Source organism: Microcaecilia unicolor, chromosome 4, assembly GCF_901765095.1.
Source record: "Microcaecilia unicolor chromosome 4, aMicUni1.1, whole genome shotgun sequence".
NCBI classification, from domain to species: domain Eukaryota; kingdom Metazoa; phylum Chordata; class Amphibia; order Gymnophiona; family Siphonopidae; genus Microcaecilia; species Microcaecilia unicolor.
In genome coordinates, this window is record NC_044034.1 from 206,071,703 (window position 1) to 206,088,140 (window position 16,438).

Below are 16,438 nucleotides of genomic sequence, written 5' to 3' on the forward strand. Positions count from 1 at the left end.
GATCCCCCAGAGTCATCCTCCATTCTCACCATCCTATCCCATTCCATTGCCCAACAGTCACACCCCATTCACCCCCCTCCCACCCTCCGTACACCATTCAAGGCAAACAGCCTCTCCACGTGGTATAAAATCTTACTTATAAATGGGCCCGTAGGGGGGATGGAGAGATTGACGGACCAGTGGAATAAAGAGTTGAATATGAACTATACCACAAAACAATTCAGTAAGCTCTTCCCCACTATTTATGACATGGTAAAGGTAGCGGATCTGCAGGAAACGCAATACAAGATACTGCAACGGGCATACATTACTAAGGCTAGGGGAGTGGTCATGGGGTTGTGGGGGGAAGGCCAATGTACTAAATGCAAGCAGGGATGGGGGAGTCTCACACATTCTTTTCTAGAATGCCCGTCTCTCTCTGTGTGGAACCGGGCATTTCAGGTAATCAGAGAAGTCACAAAAAGGCAGATTGAATGGGATTATGCATCTTTATTATTGGGGGATCAAACTATACTCATAGCCCAGGGCCTTTCCAAATCATGCAGAATGCTACCCTAGAGGATCTGGATTTGAGCTTTCTACCTAAGAGCCTAAATTTGGCTTCCAGAACCTCTTTCCCACATTTTCCTATGTAATTGGTACCCACATGTACCAAGACAGCTGACTCCTCCCCAGCACTATCTAAAATCCTATCTAGGTGACACGTGAGGTCTGCCACCTTCGCACCAGGCTGGCAAGTCACCAGGCGATCCTCACATCCACCAGCCACCCAGCTATCTATATGCCTAATGATCGAATCACCAACTACAACAGCTGTCCTAACCTTTCCCTCCCGGGCAGCACTTGGAGACATATCCTCGGTGCGAGAGGATAGTACATTCCCTGGTGGGCAGGTCCTGGCTACAGGAGTACTTCCTACTTCACCAGGGTGATGCTGTCCTTCTAGGAGACCTTCCTCCTCCAGGTAGCACAAAAGCTACCAGACTGGCGGTGGGACTTGTCTACAACATCCTTGTAGGTCTCCTCTATGTACCTCTCTGTCTCCCTCAGCTCCACCAAGTCTGCTACTCTAGCCTCAAGAGAACAGACACATTCTCCGAGAGCTAGGAGCTCTTTGCATCGGGCACACACATATGACATCTCACCAACTGGAAGATAATCATACATGTGACAGCGCAAAAGACATAGCACCCCTCTTGCTGCTGGACTGCTGACTCCATCTTAGTGTTTTTGAGTTTTTCAATAATTTAAAACTTGCTACAGTATTAAGGATATTAGCCTAATATAAAAGTGTCTTTTAGATTATATAGTACTAGTAAAAAAGGCCTGTTTCTGACACAATTGAAACGGGCGCTAGCAAGGTTTTCCTCGGAGTGTGTATATTTGAGAGAGTGTGTGTGAGAGTGACTCTTTGAGAGTGAATGTGCGAGTGTGTGTGTGTGACAGAGAGAGAGTGAGACTGGGTGCGAGTGTGTCTGTGAGAGAGAGAGAGAGTGTGTGTGTGAGAATGAGTGTGTGCCAGGGGCCCCCTCCTTCCGAGTTCCAGGGTCGTCCCCCTCCCTCTGAGTTCCAGGGTCATCTCCCCCCTCCCTCCCTCCCTCCGAGTTTCAGGGTTCTTCCCTCCCTCCCTCCGAGTTTCAGGGTCCTTCCCTCCCTCCAAGTTTCAAGGTCGTCCCCTCCCTTCCTCCGAGTTTCAGGGTCCCTCCCTCGCTTCCTCCCTCCAAGTTTCAGGGTCCCTCCTTCCCTCTGAGTGTTCTTCCCACTGCGCTACGGGCGCCTGATGAGCCGGCGGCGGGTGTGGCTCCTGATCGCCGCGGCCTGGGTGCTGCTGCCCGCCCTGCTCTTTCCCATCGCCATCCCCGGCGGCGCCGTGAACCGCATCTATTTCTCCCTACTCGCTGCTGCTGACAGCGCTCATCTTCTTCCCTTGCTCGTCCATCGTTACCGTGACCAATGGGTGCCTTTTTTCGCGGTGACATCAGCCTGTGCTACGGAGCCTAGCAGACCAACTCCGAAGAAGTCACGAACACAGGCAGCAAGACGCATAGAACGTTGGAGGTGAGAATTATTATAAAGGATATTGTATGATTTATTTAGTGTTTCCTTCTTAGATAGTAATGAAATGTATTTAAAACTCTGTAAGAGCACTCCTTGCTTATTACCCTAATTACAATAACTATAAATGAAGAGTTGTCCTAGGGGTGGGCGAGTGTTGGGGAGGGAGGGAGAGTGGGTGGGAAGACTAAACTGGATCCTGCAGTTGTATGCCTTCCAACTTGTTAATAGGCGGTCCTGAAATCCTGGGTCCTTGTACAATTCCAACGGGAACCTCCATTGACCCCCCTGGGGCAATGAGCCTCCTACTGACCACTCCAGCTTCACCCAGGCATGATCTGAGATGACATAAGGGCCTATTTCTGCCTGTCTCTTACTGTTCCGAAATCCCCCGTGGACATTAAAATGTAATCAGTCTGGGCTTGAGTTGAATGTGCCCATGAAAATTGGGTCTAATCTCGCTCCATAGGATGTAGCTCCCGCCATACATCAACCAGATCAAACACTCTACTGAGAAGGAGCAGACCCTTATTAAGATGGTAAGACGACGATGCCCCCGGGGAGGATCTATCCATCACAGGATCCCAAACAGCATTAAAATCTCCCCCCATCACCCATGATCTATGTTTATACTGCATTAAAAGATTAACGAGGGAGCTATAGAATTTCCTATCATATTGATTCGGGGCATAGAGATTACATATCAGCTAGGTCTGACGTTGAATAGTTATTTCTGTTAGTACATACCTCCCAGCTGGATCTACTGCTAAAGTCTGTACTTTATCCACTACCCCTTTCCTAAGCAATATAGCCACCCCTCCTTTTTTTCCCTTGGGATGCTGCTGCCATACAGGAGCCCACCCACCACGTTTGCAGTTTACTATGTTCTTGAGCATTCAAGTGTGTTTCTTGTAGTAAGGCTATATGAATTCTGTGTTTTTGTAAATGGTGCAAAATGTTTGATCTTTTTATGGGCAAGTTGATACCCCCCACATTCCATGATACCAAGTTCACCATGGGGCTCATTTTCAAAGCACTTAGCCTTCCAAAGTTCCATAGGTTTCTATGGAACTTTGGAAGGCTAAGTGCTTTGAAAATATGCCTCCATGTTCCCCCGATTATCATGGTTTTACCCTTATGATAGTTACTAAACACCAAACCAGAGGGGACGTCCCAGCCCGTCCCCTCTGCTCGAAAGACCTTCAACTCTACACCCCTCCAAGTTGGTAACTCTCCCAAAATCATCCACAGAAATCTCTTTGAATCCCCTATCTGGTTCTCGTTACCTCTCCTTTTCACTCTCTGCCCTCTTTCCCCCCCTCTCCCCCCGACCCCTCCCTCTCCCCCCATCCCCTCTCCCCATTACCTTGTTTCTCCCCCTGCCCTTACCTTAGAGCGGTCACTCCCCACACCTCCCCCCTCGTCTCCCCCATGCAGCTTCCTTAGTAAAACCCCCTTTCCCAATACTTACCCCACAAGCATCCAGATCTACCCTCTCAGCCGCTTGAGCTTATAGCTGGAGGAGATACAAAAAGAAAAAGATAGTATATGATAATGATAGAGGGCGAGGTCCCCCCCCCCCCCCCCCCCCCCCCCCGCCCTCTCCAACGTTTTTCTTTGTGACTCACATTTAATCTTACACTAACACCAAGTTCACAGTTTGAGCCTCATCAGTACTTCTTCCCTCCTGTTCGTAACGGCAGTCCTTTAGCTCCTTACTCCTGGTAATAAAAGCTCCTCTGGGCAATTTGTGATTAGTACTTCACCTCACTCGCCAGCGATCGCGCTTACACAAACAAAAGAAGTTCCCCAGTCCATTTTGTCTTGCTATTAGAGCCTCTGTGTCCCGAAATGATGGCCCTCATTTTCACTGGGTGATTCCTTCTCCCTCTCGTTCACCCAGCCTTGCCAAAAAGTCCTGTGCTTTCTCCACCACATTAAATGTTTGTACTGCTCCCTTGTATGTAACTCGGAGGATGGCTGGGTATATTAAAGCAAATTTTATCTTCTCCTCAAACAGCTTTGTACACACTGGAGCAAAAGCTCTTCTTTGCATTGCCACCCCAGCCAAGTAATCTTGGAAGCATAAGATTTTAGCATTATCGTATGTAAGGGACTTCCCAGCACGTAGTGCTTGTAAAATCGCCTGCTTATGCTGAAAATTCAAGAGCCTGAGAATCACTACTCAGGGTTTAAATCTATCATGTCGATTTTGTCCAGCACCGATTCTGTGAGCTCGCTCCACTCGAATAGGCCCAAAGTTAGTTCCCAGCTGTAATTCTTTAGTGATCCAGGTCTCTAGGAAGCTCACCAGGTCTTTGTCCGGAATATTTTCTTGCAACCCCACCAATCGCAGGTTGTTTTTTCGCGACCTGTTTTCAAGATCTTCTACTTTAGTTTCTAATGCGGTGATCTTTTTAAGCATGGATTCCTGCTTGGATTCTATCGTGGTAACCCGGTCCTCCACATCGCTGGTACATTGTTGATAGGACACACAGTCTTTAGCTAGCTCTGTTAGCTGCGATTGCATCCGCTCTAGTTTTGAGTCCAGCGAGGCAAAGCGGCGTTCCAATAGCTCCTCCATCACCGACATTTCTCATGTGATCTCCGCCACCCACGTCGAAGAGACAGAGGTGCTCGCAGGACTCGAGGGCGCCGCCATCTTTTCTTCCACCGCCTTCCCTCTAGCCTTGTCTTTATGCGCTGTTCTTGCCGCCATCAATACAGGTTTCACTCTTCCAACGGGCTGCCTGCTGTTCTTGTTAATTTTTATAACTTTGTGTTGCACGAGGTCTATTTATTTCTGCAAAAGTTCTCAGGGAAACATCCGAGGGCCCAGAGATCTTCGGTCTAGCGTCTATTCTCCAGCATGGCATCACGTGACCCCCTTGTGACAATATCTTTATTGAATCAAGGAATCAATAACATCAGAGACGTAAAATATCGCTCCAATTGCAATACAATACAATATTCAGGATTACACACACAAATTAAACGATGGAGTGAAACTATGGAAACTGATTCCAGACCCCAAATGTTTCTTTTTGAAACAGTACTAAAACCATGTGATCAACTCCATCCAGGTTATATCTTTTTGAAGATGCTGTCTCTAGAATTTTTTCAACTGAGATCTCACTAGAGACTTGTCAGAGGCACTATCACCTCCTTTTGCCTGCTGGCCATTCCTCTTCCTCCCCCTATACACTCAAGCATCCTTCTGGCTTTTGCCAGCACCTTTTTTAACATTTTTTATTTATTTGTTACATTTGTATCCCACATTTTCCCACCTTTTTGCAGGCTCAATGTGGCTTACATATAACTGTTAACGGCGTTAGCCGATTCCGGTCTGAACAAATACATGGTATGAATGAATACAAAGTGATATTGTGGTAGAATGAGGTACATGTATGGTAGGTACAGTTGGGGGGAACTTAGAGAGGGAAAGGGGGAAGAAGAGTCAGGTAATGTCCGTTGCGGTCTTTGGTTACATTGTGTCGCAAGTGACCAGGTATTTTTATGTTGGGTCGGTAGGGTATGCTCTTCAGAACAGGTCTGTCTTTAGTGCTTTCTGAAAATTTAGGTGGTCGAGGGTAGTTTTTACTGCTTTTGGCAATGCGTTCCATAGTTGTGCGCTTAGGTAGGAAAAGCTGGTACATAGGTGGATTTGTATTTGTGTTTGGCCACCTTAACATCATTAGAAACAATCATGGGCGTAGTTTGAGGGGGAAAATACGCTCAATGTATGGGAAACAAATACACAGAAAATACAAATATGCAATTAGACAAACCAAAAGGTCCTACTATAAGACTAAACTTGGACCGGATAACACAGATCTTAAGAAACTATTTCAACTCGTAAATAAGTTACTGGACACCACCCCGGTCACTACATCCAACACAGACATCCCATCCACAGACGAACTGGCTGCCTACTTCAAGGACAAAATAACAAAACTACGCAGTACTTTTCCTCGTCACAACACTGACATCGAAAACTTTGACGATCTAGACTTAATCCCAGGTGGATACCCAGCTGACTGTATCTGGTCTGCATTCAATCTACTCACCATTGAATCAGTTACACAAGCGACTCACAGATTCGCCAACACCCACTGCAAATTGGACACATGTCCCAGTCATCTACTCAAATTTGCCCCTAGTCGATTCATAGAAGACCTCACACTCCACCTAAATTTCATGCTACATCAAGGTCTCTTCCCCGAGGAATATGGTAACACTAGTAAAAGAGGCCCGTTTCAGATCAAATGAAACGGGCGCTAGCAAGGTGTTCGTCGCCAACACCCCCCCCTCCCTCCCTGGCCAACCCCTTCATTATTCTTCCATTGCTCCGCCCCCAACGTCATGACGTTTGACGCGAGGGCAGGGCCCGGAGCGATTTCACGCCCCTCCCTGCCTCCCTCCCTGCCAACCCCTTCATTGTTCTGCGATTGCTCCGCCCTCGAGGGCGGGGCCCGGAGCGATTTCCCACCCCCCACGCCTCCCTGCCTGCCAACCCCTTCATTGTTCTGCCATTGGAGCGATTTTGGTGGCTTCACCACCACGAACCTTCGAACCTTTTTGCAGGAAGTCAGGGCTTTGCTTCACTGACGTCAGTGTCCTCAGAACGTTGAGGGTGAGTTTTATTATAGTAGATTTTACTTACCCCAATACCAAAAGACACTAAGAAAAAGACAAACAACCTCACCAACTACCGCCCAGTTGCGTCCATCCCTCTAGTAGTAAAATTGATGGAGAGTTTGGTTACCAAACAACTTACGGAATACCTGGCAAGCACTCAATACTGATGTATAAAGTACCACTTTATTCACAGACTCGACACAGTACCGTGTCGAGTCTGTGAATAAAGTGGTACTTTATACATCAGTATCCCGTCTCCCTGGAGTCATTGGTCCACTTCCCACTTCCTTTTAACTATTGTTTTCTCATGGGAGTTAGTGTTCATCCACCTCGGTGGATCACCTCCTCCTCAAGCACGCAATCCTACATGACTCACAATCAGGATTCCGCTCCCACCATAGTACCGAAACTGTCCTAGTCACTCTCCTGGCCAGATTCAAACAGGAAATAGCCATAGGTAAAAGCATACTCCTCCTTCAATTCGACGTGGTTAACCATAATATACTATTAAGACTCCTCGACCACTTCGGGATTATTGGAAACGTACACGATTGGATCAAGGGCTTTTTAACCACCAGAACATACGAAGTAAAATCAAATTCAAACATATCACCACTGAGGAAAGCAGCCTGTGGAGTATCCCAAGGATCACCATTATCAACAATACTCTTCAACATGATAATGATCCCATTGGCAAAGTCCTTATCCAAACGAGGTTACATTCATCTATGCAGATGATGTCACAATCTACATTCCCTTCAGACATGACCTGATTGAAATAAACGATGGCCTGAACATTATGAACTCCTGGGCACTCATTCCAACTGAAACTGAACACTTAAAAAACTCACTGCCTTATCTTCTCATCTCAACATAGCAACTTCAAACCCGCAGCCTTACACACCCCAGGACACACACGCCCTATTTCAGATAGCCTAAAAATACTTGGAGTAACTATCGACCGCAATCTCACTCTCGAGAGCCAAGAAAATGTTTTTACTCAATGTGGAAACTTAAACGAATAAAACCTTTCTTCCCGATGGATACCTTTCATAAACTAATACAATCAATGGTCCTAAGCCATGCAGATTACTGCAACGGAATCTATGCGGGATGCAAAGAACAACTCACAAAAAAACTCCAGGCCACCCAAAATACAGCAGCCAGACTGATATATGGTAAAACACGATTCAAAAGCGCCAAACCCCTTCGAGAAAAGCTGCACTGGCTCCCAATCAAAGAACGAGTCATCTTCAAAATCTGCACTTTAGTCCACAAAATCATTCACGGCATAGTCCCATGATACAAGACGGACCTCATTGATCTACCAACCAGAAACAGACTCGGATCAGTACGATCATACCTAAACCTACATTACCCAAACTGTAAAGGGCTAAAATACAAAACAACTCACGCATCTAACTTCTCCTACATAAGCGCACAACTGTCGAATGGACTCCCGTTTGTAGTGAAAACAGTACATGACCACCTAAACTTCAGGAAATCATTGAAAACCCACCTCTTCAAAAAAGCTTATCCCACCGATCCAACATAAATCCCCACACCCAGCAACACAACATAATCAAAGATCATACTGGACAATTTACTTCCTCGACCCCATGACGCCTGATATACTTCTATGATATACTTCTATCTCATGGACCACAACATAATCTTGTATTTGTTACCAACCGTAATGGCAAACGCCTTTATGATACTTTGTAAGCCACATTGAGTCTACAAATAGGTGGGAAAATGTGGGGTATAAATGTAACAAATAAATAAAATGGGGAGCAATATCCCCCAGTGCTTTAGGCCAAAAGGATCACTCCCTGTTGTGGTATCTTCCTTATTCCTCCCCCCCCCCCCCCCCCCCGCCCCCAGGTCCAGCAGTTCCCTTCAAATCTTCTTCTTTGGCACATCTCCTTCACATTGGCAGCCAGCGGCAGCTACCTGCAGCACTTAGAGGACCAGTAATGCATGCCACAGACCCTTTCCCCCTGATATTCAGCCGGTGGCAGGTAGCATGAGTTAGCTGCCCGCGCTGACCCCAGATATTCAATGCCAGGCTGTTTCCGGTGACTGACATTGAATATCCAAGGGTTTTTTGGCTGGCTCTATCTTAATGGCTATGTGAATATTCAGTGCTGGCCAATTAAGTTAATAGTGGGCAAAGATAGGTCTGCTATTTAGGTGGTCTGATTTGCCCGCTAAACTTAGCTAGCCAGTGCTTGAATATTCACAGATAGCCGGCTATATTGTGTGATACAGCTGATTAGTGGTTATGAGCTAAGTGCTAATATTCAGCAGAGAAAACGGGCTATCCCACGCTGAATATTAGCACTTAGCTAGCCAGTAAATATTGAGCCCTGTGTGACCATGTGCTGTTGGAGGCTCTCCACATCCCACCCCCTCTGATGCACATTTCCTGTTGCCATGGGGGTGAGACAGACAGGTTCCTACAGCACATGGTTACGAAGGATCAAGGATACATGTTAGTTAATGATCCTCTTACTGCTGCTGTAGCTGCATATGCCCCATAATATGAAGAAGCTATGCCAAGGGAAAAGGTTTGAAGAGAGGTGGTAGATCGCTGGGAAGGGGAGATGCTGGGGCTGGGAGAAGAAAGTTAGGAACTGATGCAGCTTCTGTTTGGGAGAATGGGGATGACGCAAGTGCTATGTCTGGGAAAAGGGGGCTGATACTGGAGGACTGAGAAGAACAGATACTGCAGGAAAGAAGCAAAAGCATATGGGGGATAGAGGGGAAGATGCAGGGGGTAAGGAGGTGTAAAGGCAGGGTAAATAAATCTTGGAGAAGGAGGTTGGTGGATAGATGCTGGGGAGAGGGATAAAGAAGTATGGGAGAAGAGGCAGGGGTATGGATGCTGAGTATTGAGTAGAAGCTGGGACAGTGGATGCTGGAGAAAGACGCAGAAGGCTATGAAGAGAGAGAGAGAGACAAAAGGACAAGTCTTTGAAGGAGGTGAAAGATGGTATAAAATGGGGAATGGGGGTCCAGATAATGGGGTAAGATTTAAGAAAAGGACTGGAGGTGGAGAGAGTATAAGTCACAGGAACAGAACTAGAGTTGGTGAGGGGATGAGAGGATGAGTACATAGAATGGAAATGGAATATTAGAAAGGAAAGAGAGTGTGCCTGGGAAGAAGGGAAAGGGTAGATGGAACAGTGTTGGGGGGGGGGGGGGTTAAGAGAGAGAGATTTCTAGGAGAGAGAGGGAGAGGGATGACAAAAGCAGCATCTGAAATGGTAGGGCAGACAGAGTGAACGTGCCAGGAGGAGAGAAAAAAGATGAGAGAGTGTCCAGAAGGGGTGGGAAGGTGAGAGAGAGTGCTGGGAAAGGATGGAGAGGGAGAGAATGTTCACAATATATTTTAAAAATTGTACCATTCATACTGTATAATTTCATTCAAGCTCACTGATTCATATTAATTTTAACATATTCCTAAAAAGGGAGGTAGTTCAGGTGAGCTCAAACCCAAACAGCCAGGCAGTTACAGCAGTATGTTCTCATCTCAATATTATTCAGGACAACAGCCAGAACTGCAACAGTCTTATAAAAGCCCTCAAGTGCAGTATCACAGCAGACCTTGAATTTCTCAAAGGTTGAAAAAAAAATTGTATCCATATCTATACCTAACCAATCTCCCAGATATTTCAAAACTTGCTCCTCACTATATTTCCATTGGTGCTTCAATTTTTCTTTTAGGAATATGTTACATTTAATATGAACTAGTGAGGTTGATTGAAAATGGTTAGTAAGATTAACAGACAATGATTTGGGAGAGGAAAAGAGAACCTTCAAAGAGGTGACTGGAAAGATAATGAGAAAATAATATATATTGTTTACAAAATAGAGAAGATCACAAAAAGAGGAACACAAAAAAAATAATGCCACATAGAGTTGAGAGAGATGAAGAAAAATCAGAAAAGCAAACGTACAGGCAGAAGAAAATATGGTAAAAGATGACAAGACTTCGTTCAGGTATGTTAGCAAAAGGAAGAAAACCAGAGGTGGAATTATGAGACTCAGATTTTGATGGTCAATGTATAGGTAGCGATTAAGGAAGAGTGGAATTACTCAACAATTTCTTCTGTTTGGTAACAGAGAAGAAAACCTGGTAAGGTCCACAGATGTTTGACAAAGCCATCTGAATGTGGACAAAGCCATGGGGTTGGATGAGGTACATCTCAAGACACTGAGAAAACTGAAGTTTTGGTGTGCCCTCTAAAGGATTTGTTTAATAGATCCTTGAAGTACCTCAGGATTGGAGAAATACTGAGGAAAGCTCACCAGTCTGTAGTTTCCCACCTCTTCACCAAGAGACCGAGAGGTGGGAAACTACAGACTGCTGAGCTTTAACTTGGTGATGGGAAAGGTAATGGAGATGCTGCTGAAGGATAGAATAGTCAACTTTCTACAATCAAATGAGTTACAAGATCTGAGGCAACATGGTTTACCAAAGGCAAATCATGTCAAATTAATGTGATTGACTTCTTTGACATTGTGACTGTCTTCCATGAAATCTGTCCACTTCTGCCTATAAAGGAGGCCTATATATCACACCGTAAATAGATGTTCCATTCCCTCTTTCCCAATTAACGCACGTCGCCTTCTCCTTGCCTCATAAACCTACAATTCTGTTGCTTTAATTTATTTATTTAAAATTTTTATATTCTGCCAATCCAAAACTAAGTGGAGTAGAACAATAACATACACAACTGAAATATACAACAATAAAAACAAACCACCTGATATTCAAAGCGATTTAAGCGGACAAGAGATGTTCCTGCCCACTTACAATATCGCTCTATGGGCTGGCCACTGATATTCAGTGGCACTTACTGGGCAGTGCTCTTGAATATTGGCACTAATAGTCCATTTACAGTGTAGGCTGGAGAGGAGCATTCTGAGCAAGGAGTTGGGGAGGAGCTGGCAGCTATTTGGGTGCTAGCAATATTCAGTAGCTAAGCGACTAGGATTAACTTTGGTTGCTTAGCAAAGAGGATGCCAGCACCCACATAAGTTCCACATAGCAGCTGATGTTGTTGGATGTTCTCCCTTCCATTCTGACCCCCCCCCCCCCCCCGAACCTTTCTCAAGAGATCAGCTCTCCACCCAAGAGCCTACCTAGATCCCTGGTGGTCCAGTGGAGGTATTCTGGGCAGGAGCGATCTCCATTCACTCCTGCCCCTAGTGGCTCCATGTGCTAAAATGGCTCCCGTGAGCCCTTATAGTATTACCGCTAGAGATCAGCCTTCCAGACAAAATTAATAAAAGAGATCATTAAAAAAAACAAATAACACCACTTCTTCCTTTCTTCCTAACCTCTCTCCTTCCTGAATAGGTTGTAGCCCAGCCAATGCCAGCATGGTTCTCTGTGAATCCCATCTATCTCTACCACTAAATCCAGGTCAACCTCTTCCATTACAAGAACCTTATTTCTTGTACTATGGGCATTAGTATACACAGCTTTCTAGATGTTTCCCTTTTCCCCCCTCTCTATGCAGGTAATTAATGTTTTACTCAACTGAGGGCTTTGTTCATTCATCCTTGTTGACCCAAGTATAAACCCCTCTTTATTAGGTCAACCAGTCTGTTGCGGAAAACACTTCACCACTTCTTTAATAGATGGACACCACCTCTGCTCAGCAGTCCTTGGAAAATCTATGAAGTCAAGCACTGATCTCCAGAATGCAAGCCTCTTTTCCTCAGCTTTTGCCTTCTGTAGGGAGGATTTAAGAGAACACTACCTATGTATCTACTTGCTTCACCCTCTCCCACAGCCATGAAGCCATTTTTGATATGTTAGAAAAAACTGCCTTAGGGTCCTGTAGGCACACAGAGCAGAAAGTCAGGTAGTCTGAAAGAGATTGTCACGAGATTCATGAGACTGAGAAAGACTTGCAGGAAACCCCCCAACTTGTGATAAAGACTTCCTTAGAAAGGAAGAGAGAACCATAAGACCTCCAAGCCTGAGAGATTACTAATTTCATGGAGTGGAAGGGCAGCTCTGGAAAATAGCTTATAATCATTTAAATCTTGGCTTGTCCTAGCTTATTGGAGAGGAAGAGGACATTATATAGTAAAGAGCTTAGTTTATTAAAATGTATAGCCCACTGTATCAAATGATCACATCAAGTTACAACCAAACATACAGAATAAATGTACAGTATCACAAACTTTATGAACAAAACAATAATGTGTTAATATATTATCTTTTTGTTTGCATTTGTACATACACCTCATCCTAAGTGCTGGGATAAGCAAGTGAGAACAGATAAGTTTTAAGCTTCTTCCTAAATTCTACTGTATTAAGTCAATCACAAGTTTACAGGTAGTGCATTCCAGAGTACTGGTCTCTGTACAGAAAAACTATGTACACAAGTCTCACAGAGATATTGATTCATTGACCTCAAATCTTGATATGGTTTATGTATTCTTAATGGTATTAATCAGGGATTCTTCATTATTAAGTACTTTATCCAGTCACAATTGGAAGCCAGTGTAACATTTGCAATAGTGGTGATGCAGATTCAGAACAAATTTTCTGTCTTGGGAGACAGCCTTGCCCAAGTTATTGTAGGACGAGAGAAGACAGTGATGTGGTGAAGGGGAGACAGGCAGTTTGAAGTTATTGTGGTAGGACATAACATATAACATATATATAGTAGATGATGGCAGAAAAAGACCTGCACGGTCCATCCAGTCTGCCCAACAAGATAACTCATATGTGCTAATTTTTGTGTATACCCTACTTTGATTTGCACCAGCTCCACCTCCCAACCACCGCTCTGGCACAGACCGTAAAAGTCTGCCCAGCACTATCCCTGCCTCCCAACCACCAGCCCCACCTTCCACCACCGGCTCTGGCACAGACCGTATAAGTGTGCCCAGCACTATCCCTGCCTCCCACCACCGGCTCTGGCACAGACCGTGTAAGTCTGCCCAGCACTATCCCTGCCTCCCAACCACAAGTCCCGCTTCCCACCACCGGCTCTGGCACCGACCATATAAGTCTGTCCAGCACTATCCCCGTCTCCCAACCACCAGCCCCGCCTCCCGATCTTGACTAAGCTCCTGAGGGTCCATTCCTTCTGCACAGGATTCCTTTATGCTTATCCCACGCATGTTTGAATTCCGTTACCGTTTTCATTTCCAACACCTCCTGCGGGAGAGCATTCCAAGCATCCACTACTCTCTCCGTGAATAAATACTTCCTAACATTTTTCTTGAGTCTGCCCCCCTTCAATCTCATTTCATGTCCTCTCGTTCTACCACCTTCCCATCTCCGGAAAAGGTTCGTTTGTGGATTAATACCTTTCAAATATTTGAACGTCTGTATCATATCACCCCTGCTTCTCCTTTCTTCCAGAGTATACATGTTTAGTTCAGAAAGTCTCTCCTCATACGTCTTGTAACCGCTTCAATTCTTTTTACATCCTTAACAAGATACGGCCTCCAAAACTGAACAAAATACTCCAGGTGGGGCCTCACCAACGACTTATACAGGGGCATCAACACCCCCTTTCTTCTGCTGGTCACACCTCTCTCTATACAGCCTAACAACCTTCTAGCTACGGCCACCGCCTTGTCACACTGTTTCGTCGCCTTCAAATCCTCAGATACTATCACCCCAAAATCCCTCTCTCCGTCCATACCTATCAGACTCTCCCCGCCTAACACATACATCTCTAGTGGATTTCTATTCCCTAAGTGCATCACTTTGCATTTCTTCGCATTGAATTTTAATTGCCAAACCTTAGACCATTCTTCTAGCTTCCTCAGATCCTTTTTCATGTTTTCCACTCCCTCCCGGGTGTCCACTCTGTTACAGATCTTAGTATCATCCGCAAATAGGCAAACTTTACCTTCTAACTCTTTGGCAATGTCACTCACAAATATATTGAACAGAATCAGCCCCAGCACCGATCCCTGAGGCACTCCACTTGCTCACCTTTCCCTCCTCCGAGTGAATTCCATTCACCACCACCCTCTAGCGTCTGTCCGTCAACCAGTTCCTAATCCAGTTCACCACTTCGGGTCCTATCTTCAGCCCATCCAGTTTATTTAAGAGCCTCCTGTGGGGAACTTGTGAAAAGCTTTGCTGAAATCTAAGTAGATTACGTCCATAGCTCATCCCTGATTCAATTCTCCTGTCACCCAATCAAAGAACTCAATGAGTTTCGTTTGGCACAATTTCCCTTTGGTAAAACCATGTTGTCTCGGATCTTGCAACTTATTGGCTTCCAGGAAATTCACTATCCTTTCCTTCAGCATCGCTTCCATTACTTTTCCAATAACCGAAGTGAGGCTTACCGGCCTGTAGTTTCCAGCTTCTTCCCTATCACCACTTTTGTGAAGAGGGACCACCTCTGCCGTTCTCCAATCCCTCGGAACCTCTCCCGTCTGCAAGGATATATTAAACAAATCTTTAAGAGGACCCGCCAGAACCTCTCTGAGCTCCCTCAATATCCTGGGGTGGATCCCGTCCGGTCCCATGGCTTTGTCCACCTTTAGCTTTTCATGATAGAGTGGAGAGGGAGACAATGTGCACTGGGCTATTGTGAAGGGAGAGTGTGCTGCTATTTAGGTATTGAACTGATGGAGGATGATCCTGGTCACAGTTTCCCAGTCAGGCTTTCATGTTTATTCTTTCTGACAGAAGGCAGAAGCAGGAGCTGAATCCACCAAGTACATGACAGCCAGAGCTGGTAGAGCCAGTTATATCAGCTCTGCATTGCTCAATCGCCCTGATCCTGGAGCTGTGGCAGCAGCTGCTATCCTCCGAGCCATCCTGCAGGGACTACAGCTGAAGAATGTGTAATTTGTATAGCAAAACTGTAAATTTCTAGCCTATTAAAGGGTACCTTGGTCTGTTCCCACGCATCAGGAATCTACCCCACTACCTCTCCCACTCTACTTCTTGTCCTATTTGTTTGTTTTTAAATCTGGACCAAATTAACCCTGCCATTATCAGTTATGTGTTAATCATTCTAATTTCTTTAATAGGCATTTCTGTTAAACCCTATATGTCACTAGCAACAGGTGCTAATATGAATCATAGTTTCACTGGTTAACTAAAACATTCTTTTACACTAGACATTTTCGTCAGAACACACCTCCTTTTTTTTTTTTAATACTGGCATTGATGACCAGGTTCGAGGAGTAAGTTTAGTGTTTTCTAAAATAACTTTGTTTATTTTAATTACACCTTCATTATTGAATATTATATATTGGTCTGATCTCATTATGTTATGCTTTATCTACTTATCTACTTCTAATCCTACATGATATTTTTTATGAACCTTATTTGTAACAGTTCTGAAATTCTTATTCCGTTATTATGATTGCCGTGATATTCTTATGCACCGTATTTGTAACAATACTCTGAAATTCTAATTCGATTAATGTGATTATTGTTTAACATATTGTAAGCCACATTGAGCCTGCAAATAGGTGGGAAAATGTGGGATACAAATGCAGCAAATAAATAATAAACTTCACCAGCAGGTTTTCCCTTCTTTTGCACTATACACTGTTTCTCACCACAATCTTATTTCTGCATCAGTTTCCTGTTGGGCTTTGGTATTAATATTTACTTTCACTCATCTGATTTTATTTCCTTTCATAACTTTTTTTTTTATTATTTTATCCAGTAGCTTATCACCCCCTGCTACAGTCTTGACAGGGTGTATTTGTGGATTAGATTATATTTTAGTCT

General features: G+C 44.7%; 1 protein-coding gene across 8 annotated transcripts in view; it reads left to right on the forward strand.

Annotated features, from left to right (window-relative positions):
* Positions 1-16,195, forward strand: part of TKFC (triokinase and FMN cyclase) — a 262,264-nt gene extending 246,069 nt beyond the window's left edge. For 7 of the 8 annotated variants that reach the window (XM_030201146.1, XM_030201152.1, XM_030201147.1 and 4 more), the window contains exon 18: positions 15,380-16,195. In XM_030201146.1, the coding sequence (XP_030057006.1) occupies positions 15,380-15,541 (162 nt within the window). In that variant the 3' untranslated portion in view covers positions 15,542-16,195. The remainder of the gene's footprint in view (positions 1-15,379) is intronic. The other variant, XM_030201154.1, reaches the window with a different exon arrangement.
* The last annotated feature ends 243 nt before the right edge of the window (positions 16,196-16,438 follow it).